Source organism: Lactuca saligna, chromosome 7, assembly GCF_052625555.1.
Source record: "Lactuca saligna cultivar CGN05327 chromosome 7, ASM5262555v1, whole genome shotgun sequence".
In the NCBI taxonomy this organism is placed as follows: Eukaryota; Viridiplantae; Streptophyta; class Magnoliopsida; order Asterales; family Asteraceae; genus Lactuca; species Lactuca saligna.
The window spans coordinates 177,617,660-177,627,953 of NC_136423.1; the positions used below are offsets into that span (position 1 = coordinate 177,617,660).

At 36.3% G+C, this 10,294-nt stretch overlaps 1 protein-coding gene across 1 annotated transcript; it reads right to left on the bottom strand.

The window, feature by feature from the left end:
• Nucleotides 1–2,768: 2,768 nt before the first annotated feature.
• Nucleotides 2,769–3,710, bottom strand: LOC145007495 (uncharacterized). The gene has a single exon (XM_078966423.1). The coding sequence runs from the start codon at nt 3,708–3,710 to the stop codon at nt 2,769–2,771; it is 942 nt and encodes a 313-aa protein (XP_078822549.1).
• Nucleotides 3,711–10,294: the final 6,584 nt, after the last annotated feature.

Sequence of the window (10,294 nt, forward strand, 5' to 3'; positions counted from 1 at the left end):
AATTACATTTTTTATAATTAAAAAGCATTCATTTTTTTAAACTAGTGTTTCATTAATTATAAAAATAAAATTACAACTTCAAACTACATTACTTAGTTAATTTAGAAAGAAATTACATTAATTAAAAAAACAAAGAAACATACATATAAAAAACCTATTCATCGTTCATGCTATGTTGGTACAAATGTTCTGCGACATCTTCTCGAAGATTGAAACACGTTTCACTATTATGAATTTCAACGCATTTGTTCCCGGTACGAACTCCTCAATTGGAACGACAACGTCGTTCGGATCATACGTGCAAATCGCTCGACCTTCATCTTCGATAATCATATTATGCATTATAATACATGCACTACTACAAAATGGTTAATAGTAAACGCTCCTTAATATATGTTTTTACGAATTCGGTATTTTATTCTAGAAGGCGCAATTTATTTTCTAAAAAAAATACGTTCATCTTAATGGATCGTACTTTATTAAGGTATCCAAAAAGATGCATTATGGTTTTTCGTCTAATTAATTTATTTTTCCGCCTAAATATATTTGCCCAATATCTTTTAATTTGTATCTCGTCCTTACCCTAATTCTACAACCGTTCGTTTCTTTCCTATAATCCTACGATTGCCGCATCATCACCACCACTAGAAACTATTGCCGCCACCACCATAGCCACCAATTGATGTTGCTCCACAATAGCCACCGGCGACTGTTGCCGCCACCATGACTGTCATGCCTTCTCTGCACACACCATTTGTTCGTTCAAGAGGTTACTTCTTACTTATCTTAATCATTAATCAGCAATTCTAAATCTTTAAGATTTTGGTGCCTCCATTGTTGCTTAGGATACTTGGATTTTAAAATTGATATACATTTTTTGCCTAAGTTTTTTATTATGGTATGTACGATCTTCAGTTTTCTTAGGGTTTTTTTTTTTTTTTTTTTTTTTTTTTTTTTTTTTTTTTTGCATAATGATCTTTGACATGACCAACCTCATACATAAGGATGTTGCAACTTTGGTTTGATAAATATTGATTAAGTTCTTAGTTTTTGAAAAGTGAAATTCCCATAGCATTTTATAGTTTTTCAAACATGCCATAGGGGAATGCTTTCTCTAGCATTTGAAGACTTAATTAAGCAACTATGCACTCACTGTGGCACCGAGAGCATTTAAATCAAGGTTTGTTGGTTCCTTGGTTTTTCCTTGAATTTAGTGGCAACATGCGTATTTTTTATTGTATTTCTGTTAATACAATGTTGAAGTTAAATATATATATATATATATATATATATATATATATATATATATATATATATATTGCATGAATATTCTAAGGATTAATTGAACTAATGTTGGTATGATATAAATTCTTTTAGATTTTTGGTATCCTTAACGTGAGCTATTCACATCTAGATTAGATTTTTCTACATATATTTTCATTCTTAGAATGTTTGTTGCATATTTATATTATATTGGAATAAATAAAAGCTTATATGAATTAGCTAGAAGTTATCCGAGACATGACTTCTTTAAATCACATATGTTGGTGAGTTTCGTTATGTTCCACTTTTCGATGAATTTTTCTTTACAATTCTATGTATGCTTTACAATTTTTTTAACTATCCAGGGTATTAAAGGAAAAGTAATGTAATAGACTTTTTTAGTATCAACATGTGGTTATGGGTAATCATATAAATGCGAAAAAATGATTGTTCAAACAAATATTGTCATGCTTTTCTATATTAATTTTACTATATTGTGAAGAGGTGTTCATATGTAGAGTGACATTGAGAACATGTTTGTTTCATGAACAGGTTTGGGCCCTAGGATCGTTATGTGGACACTTGTTCCATTGAGATTTGCTTATACTTAAGGTAATGTTTGCTTCTTGAACATTTTGGTTACGAAGTTGTTTTTATTTATCTAGTTAGTATTGGGGACTTGTATTTGACCTTAGGTCTAGTCTGATTTGGTATTGGGAAAGTCAAAATTAACTTAACTTGATGTCCTCATTTTCTAATTTCTATTTTTTTTCTGTAGATTTGTTTTTCATAATTGCTACACACTACCAGAATATGTAAGTTGTAATATTGTAAGCGATTATAATGTGTTGAGCTCTGGATTCGTCAATATGTAACATCTTTCATTTTATTATCTTTAATTGGAATCCATAATGCACAAAAGATATTTTTTGATCGACATCCCATGATCTTAACACTATTTTAGAAATTGCGGGTGTGAATGCTTATTATGCTATGGATCTGTGCCTAGACCAAAAACTTAATGATTACAATGACTTGATGATGCAGTCTCTACATTTCTCATTATAAGGTATTTGGCTTTTTATGTTTTATATCAAGTCATGCGTGATTTATTTGATTTCTCCTACCCGTATGGTCTCAAACTGTAAAATAAAGTAGACTCCATGAATTGGAGTAAAAAATGGTGTCTCAAAGAAAAAATTTGTATTTTTTTTTATTAATTTTGTTAGTTATAGAGTACGGTTGTTTCTAAGAAACAATACTTTATAATACTTATAGAGTACGGTTATACAACCGTACCCTATTTAGTCGTTAAATAGGAAACTCCCCCCTTAGAGTACGCTCCTATAACCGTACTCTATTACCTATTTTAAACCATACCGTATTGCCACTTTTGTAGTAGTGATGCTAGGACCATTCGTTTAATTCTTTCTTTATCCCAGAGTCGTGTAGCATATTTTACTACATGCCATGTCTGCTTAAGGACTCCAAATGCCCTCTCGATATCATTTCTCGCCGATTCCTGTTTTTTTGTAAAAAACTTTGCCTTCACTTCGAGGAACCGAGTATGCCTTCACCAATGTAGAATGATTCGGGTATATCCCATCACCAAGGTAGTAACCGTATTTGTACGCGTGCCCGTTCACCGTGAACGTCATATCAGGTGCTTTGCCGGTCCAAATATTGTTGAAAAGTGGAGACTGACCAAGAACATTAAGATCGTTGTTAGACCCCACTACTCCAAAAAAGGCATGCCATATCCACAAATCTTGAGATGCAACAGCTTCTAGGATGATAGTTGGTTCACCTATATCTTCTCGAGTGAACTGACCACGCCATGCAGTTGGACATTTTTCCCAAGCCACATGCGTACAATCTAGACTGCCAAGCATACCTGGAAATCCATGCCTCTCTTCATGAGCCGAGTATAATATCTCAATATCACGTTGAGTAGGTTTGCGCAAATATTCTTCGTGAAAAACCTCATAAACACATGCAGAAAACCAATCTACACATTCAACGGCGGTCATCTCGGATACTTTCAAGTATTTGTCAGATGCATCGAATGCTATACCGTATCCCAAATACCTAAGAGCAGCCGTACATTTTTGTATACTATTAAAACCCATTCTTCCTCTAGCGTCATGTTTTTGTTTGAAAAAATCATAACGAAATTCTAAAGCATTACTAATATGTAAAAATATAGCCTTATTCAAACGGAAACGACTTTCAAAGGAGTCGTCATTATAAAGATAATTATCGGCAAAGTAATCACGTACCAATAAGCCGTGTGCGGCTTGACGATCGACGACCACCCTTGTACGAGCTGCATTCGAACTTTCTTCGTCGTGAATGTGTTGCACAACGTTGAAGAATATATCGACGAATTCTACGTCGTCATCCGAATCAAAAGTTTTTAGAAATTCAATATGTTTTGTGGAATCCATGTATATGTGTTTTGTGGTTGTAGAGAATGAAAATTAGAATGAGATGTAAGTTTTGGTGAAAATAAAAAGGTTTATTTATATAGTGAATTGAGTTTGAAAAAAAAAAAGAAAAAAGAAAAAAGAAAACGGTCAAAATAGCCGTTCAACGGCCAAATAAACCCACAGCCAATCATGTTCTCCTTTTGATTTCATCGTCGGGAGCACGGAAGAGCACGACCACGCCCGACCATGGAATGTCGGGGTGGTGTGCACGGAAAATTTTCGTGGCCAGCTAAACCACGGATTGCTTCGTGGTATGTATACCACAAGGTCTTAACCTACATAGCTGCAGCGCTTAGTGATGTTTTTATATAATCCTCTTGCCCACCTTCAGTATCACCCTTTTGAGCTACTGCAACACAACTGGTGACATGTCCTTCTCCACCAATTGCATTAGTAACTCCATTTCTAATAACTCCATATCCAAGGGATGTCTTCTCCATTCCAACAAGCTTTCTACCGGAAACAATGTCATGAGTTGTCAAAATCAAAAACCAAAATAAATCAATATTAAAAGGCATAAAAATCATCATATATGACTTTTTAACGTTCTATGGATGAGTTGTAATAACTGACTACAAAATACATGGTATATATAGGGATTTAAGATGGCCCTAATTTAATAGGATATCTGAGATCTAACTAAATTATCAATTATGCATCTCAAATTATTCATAAATATTAGTATTCCGTATACCATACAACCTGAATTGACAAAACATCAACCAATTTTTTTTTCTTATATATTTACTAACATGTTAATTATATATTGTCATGTTATTTTATAAGTGAACTGACATGAAATAACCCACAAAAAAGTAATTTATTCATATACCCCTTCCAAATTGTTTGGTTTACCCCGACATAATATATTATCTTTTATTATTTTAATTTTTTTTTTGTTATTTGTTATTTTTTTGTTAGTTTATTTATTTTATTTTATTTTTAATATTTTTCTACCTATCTTTACATTGCTTTTCTCGGTCAGATTATCTCCATGTTATTTTTTTTCATTCGGATTAACTCTTTGTTATTTTTTTTTTTCGTTCGGATTATCTTTGTTTTTTTTGTTTTATTTTTTTTCAATTTCGACTATCCTTCTGTTATTTTTCGGTTGTACTATCATTGCATTATTTTTCTATTCAGACTGTTCACATTTTATATTATCGTTCAAACTATTATTGTGTTATTTTTGTAGTTCGAACTATGTGGTTTTATTATTTTGTTGTGATTTTCGTAGCCTTAAAATAAATCACACATTCAAAAGAATAACATATGGTTAGTCTGAATAAAAAAATAATACACGGTTAATCCGAATGTTAAAAAATTACACAAGGATAGTTGGAACGAAGAAAAATGACACAGGGATAGACGAGACGATAAAATAACACTGCAAGAAAGATATCAGCGGCGACTTGTGTCGCCGCAAAAGATAGGGCTTGTCGCTGCTAAAGGTATTAGCGGTGACATGTCGTTGCAAAAAGGCCGCCGCTAATGCTTCGTCGCAAATGTTCTACAGGTCGCTGCTAATGTGTTGTCCCCGCTAGTAGGTAACTGATGCCGCTAAAGGTGTTGCCGCTAAAATAATTTTTATTTTTATTTAACATTAAAATTATAAAAGACAATATAACATGTATAAAAGCTGCTACAATTTTATAGAAATATTAACCCAAAATATTAATTCATACACAATCAATCCAAAATATTAATCCATATATACACAACAATCCAAAATATTCTTTCAAACAAAGTGCAACTTATAAAAAATATTATTTCAAACAAAATAGTTCATAAAATAACTACTCGTTCTCATTACTTTCATCATTTCCTTCATTATTATTTGGTGGTGACAATGAGCGAAACCACTCTTCAAATGCCGCAAAACAGGTTGGGTCCTTTAGTATCGTTTGGTCCCTAACTTTTTTTTTGCACTCGGATCGTCCCTGTAGTTTGATTTTGTTGCGTTTCTCGTCCTTATGGTTTGATTTTGTTGCATTTTTCGTCCCTTACATACATAAAGTTAGGGACCAAACATGAAATGTTTACCAAACCATAGGGTCGAAAAACGCAACAAAATCAAACCACAGGGATGATCTGAGTGCAGAAAAAAAAGTTACGGACCAACCGTGCAATTTTGAAACCACAGGGAGGATTTCAGTAATTTACTCTACTTTTCAACTTAAACTAACAATTACCTATGATTGTGGTAGTTCCTGTGTTATCCGTTGTTCTTGATCGTACATACACACAGGCGTTGGAGGTTTATGTCCAATGCCTCTGATATGTCCGCATCGAGCACCCAATATTCTTTCAAAACATTTTTTTATGTCACTTGGTGTTAGACCGCTTGTGAAGAAGAAGCTTGAGTTTGTTGATTGATCTCCTGGAGTAAAACATTCCGTATTTTCAAAAAATGATAAACATAACAAAAATTAGATTACTAAATACCCTTACACCATGGGGAACTTTTAAACATAAATGCTAGAAGAAGAACATACATTTTGTAGTTTGGATTCCTTGAGAACCTTGTGAGCCTAGCACCTCAAGTGTGATGCCTCAAATGTCTCACACAACACTACAACTATTGGAATAGACTTAAGAGAAGTTCACTTAACCTCAAAATCAGCTAGCCCTCTCACATGTACAAGTAGTAGTCCCGATTTTGCTTCTATGGGGTTCTTTATATAGTTGTGGCACAATTAGGGTTACACCATGTAAACCCTAATTGTCATGGCTTTTCATATTCCATGATCCATGGGTTTGTAACCTCCATGGATTATCCATGGAGCACCTTATGAGTTTTAGCCTAATCCATACAAACCATGGATCAGTAGCCCACTATATAAGAATAGATTATTTTCACAATCAACCCCATATATTTAATTAGTCTCTTTTTGATCACTTAATTATTTTCAAATTAATTCTTTGATCAATACTAATTAATATGTTAGAACATATAATATATTAATAATCCTTAAGTGCAATTTCTCTTATTTAGTCTATCCAAGTATTGCAATGCCATGCAACCCAAATGGACCATGCCAACTGGGTCAAGTACATCCCAGAAATAGTTATGAACTTAGACACCTAATCCAACATAACCTAGCGTACGTCGCGTGTAAGTCCCAGAGACGTAGTACACTGCGCGTACCAGGGTGGTACGCTAAATGTATGCACCATAGATGGACTTGGACATTGTTTTGGGCGTTGAGCTGTTGGGCTTCAATTGGTTATTGGTCCTTGATGTATTTTGGGATGGTGGGCCACTTCATCTTTTTTGGGCCATGGATGTTATGATTGGGCCTTATTGGGCCATGATTCCTGTTAATGAATTGTAGACATGGATTTTAGGCCCATTTTTAAAGAAAGAATATTTGAGCCTTATGGAATGACTTGGGGTTTGGGATTCCCTTTTATCAAGTGAAGTCCTAACATTGATGTAACATTCCGTTTAAAATAGATCTAAGAATCAAAAAATAAACTCGGAACCCTGAGAAGTAATTTTTATTATTATTTTAGAATATTATAGCCCAAAATCGAATAATAAGTTATCGGGATGTTAGTTCGGGGGTTAAAGTGTAATTTTAGGATTTATTTTGAAAATGATTTCAAAAGTTATGGTGTGTTTGGTAAGTATTGTAACTGAATTGTAATGAATAATGAAAGATGGGGTTATTTGGTAAATGTTGGATCAAAGTGAAGGGATTTTATGGAGTCAGGGGATAAATGATAATTTTGGGACTTAATATGAAAGGAAAAGGAGAAGGAGGGACCAGTTTTTCAATATGGATCATAGTTTGAATGGAGCCGGTATATAACTGTTCCATTGCTTCTAAACCCTAACCCTAATGCAACTTCAGTCGTCACCTCCCTCTCTACCCTTGATCTCCAGTCGCCACCACCTTATACTCCTTCTTCGATCTCCGGCGCTGCACCACCACTTCGTTCCTCTCGTGTTTTCAACCAACGAAGACAGCAGTGACCTATGGGTGCTACCAGATTCTCACCTCCAACCGTCGTGGCATTATTTTTGTTGAAGATGAGTGTTGCTGCCGCCACCTCCTTACCCGATGACACCGGAAAAACCACCGGATATCTACCGTTGTCAATGTTGCTATCAACGAATACGAAGGCTGACTTGGACGATGGGGTAGTCGATGATTTGAGGAGTCTGTGTGATGACCTATCATTGCAGCTATTTTCAAAACTGAGTCTCCGCCTTCTTTGTTTCTTCATCTTCTATTACATCACCACCACCGTAAGGTGCTGGTTGTCGCTATACGCCACCTTGAGGTTGGTGATAGTGTTCATGTTTTGAGCAAAAAGATGGATGTGTGTGTCGCAGTCGAACCTGATATGCATTATGCGAGTGTTGATTGGTTGGAAATCAAATGAGGGCCACCACCACTGTGAGGTGGTGGCTAACACCTCCGACCACCGCCTGCCGCTACAGTGCGGCTGTGTGTGTGTGTGTATTATTTTATGTGAGTGTATGTGTCTGAGTATTGATGTAAAGTTGTAATCGTGTGGAAATAATCAAGGAAAAACCCATAACCACCATTGTGGGGTGGTGGCTGCCGCCACGAGTCGTCGTGTTGGGTGGTGGTGTGCCTCGTTTGTGTTTTGACTCGTTTGGGGATGCTTGGAGAAAGTGGTCCCAATGAAACCCTAATGGACCCAATGAAACCCTAATGGGCCCAATGAAGCTTTGATTGACCTAAAATCCCAACCAAGTGACTAATAGGCTAGTTGGAAACCCTAATTAGGGTTTGGAAAACTCTAATGGCATAAAACCCTAATTTTGGGGAATTATCGGGACCCACACTTGAATTAATTATATATTGGACTTAATGGATCAAGTTCTTAATGGGTTAAGTAGGAGCACTTAACCATAATCGTAATTTCATGTGAAACCCCTAATTTCACTTGGGCCTTGAGTTGGGCCTTTCTATGAGGTTTTCGTGATTGGACTATTGAAGGGCTTTCCAAGAACAAGTAAATGGACTAAAATAATTGTATGCGTTTTAGGATAAGACCCATGTGAGAGACTTGGGCCCAATTTGGAAAATTGGGCCATATATGGGCTATACTTGGACCTTTATGATTATGTGATGTTGGTCCATTGTAATACCAGGAGTTTGGACTACAATAATTGGATAGCCCTTAAGGAAAGACCATGTAGAGTTATGGGCCCAATTTGGAAAATTGGGCCATGGCCCATTACTTGACTATTGGGCCTTTGAAGTGTGAGTTGGACCTTGGTCTTGGAACCCAATTATTAATTGGGTATTGTTTGATGTTGGCAGTTCGAGAATCTGTCAACCAGCAGCTGGAGTTTCATCCACGAAGCTTCAGTAGTGCCAGGTGAGTTGTCGTCACTATACTAAGGGGTCTAAGGCACCAAGGCCGGTGTAACACCGTAAATTTCCAAACGAAAATTTTTCATTTTAAAATCATACAAGTCTCATAATTCATCTCACAAAATCTCATTTATTTAGTTTAGAAAACGTATCTCCATAAATGTTTGATTAATAATCAAGGATTCTCAAAACATAACTCTTTCTCGGGTATGTACAATCGAGCCGGTGCCTTCCCGCGATCCTGAGAAAAACCTGAAACACATAACACATAACACGGTAAGCACGAAGCTTATTGAGTTCCCTAAAATACCACATACAACACATTGGCCACTCGAGGCTATAACTTTGTAAGACCCTCGATATATATGTCTCAGTGGGACCCTCTAGTCCCATGGCTCGTTGGAACTTCTGGTCTGGTATAAGTGAGGACCCTCCGGTCTCACAGCTCGATGGACCCTCCGATTCGGTCTTAGTAACACATAATATACAATTTATATCACACAGACAATTGCATAACTCAAGTAAGCACATACGACCCTCTGGCCACACATAAATACCACTCTAAGTAAAGTATAATGAGAAGACTCACCTCGGATGATTAACAACTGCTATAAACGTTATTGCTACGCACCAGCCTCTAACTCTGAGCCAAAACACCAATTAACCCAATTAGGAACTAAGTCCAGATTCTCACTTATTAGGTCTAAAGGAAGACCACTAACTAGCTCATTAATAGCCTAAACCGATTGGGCCCACCAAGGCCCAATAATAAATGGGCTCACTTGAGGCCTACTCTCAAAACTAAATGTCAAGGCCAACTGAAGGGCCCAAGCATGGATCTATATATTCCTCTTGTCTAATACTCTATTGCAACAAGCGCAAATTCCATGCCCAACACTCAAGGCCCAAAATGAGACTTAGCCCAAAAGACCACAGTGAGGTTACGCGGGGCATACCTCCCTAGGTACGCTCAACGTACTAACAACCCAGATTGGCCATCGGGGACACTGGGGTAGTACGTGGGGCGTACAGGAATTACGCTCAGCGTACTCCCTAGTTTCACTCTTTCTACTCATTTGGTCTTAATCAGTTAAGACATTAACTCAAATCCCAGATCTAGACTCCCTAATGTCTCTTACTCCATAAAGTCAGTGACTTTAAGCCTTTGCATGGCTGGAAAGGTCA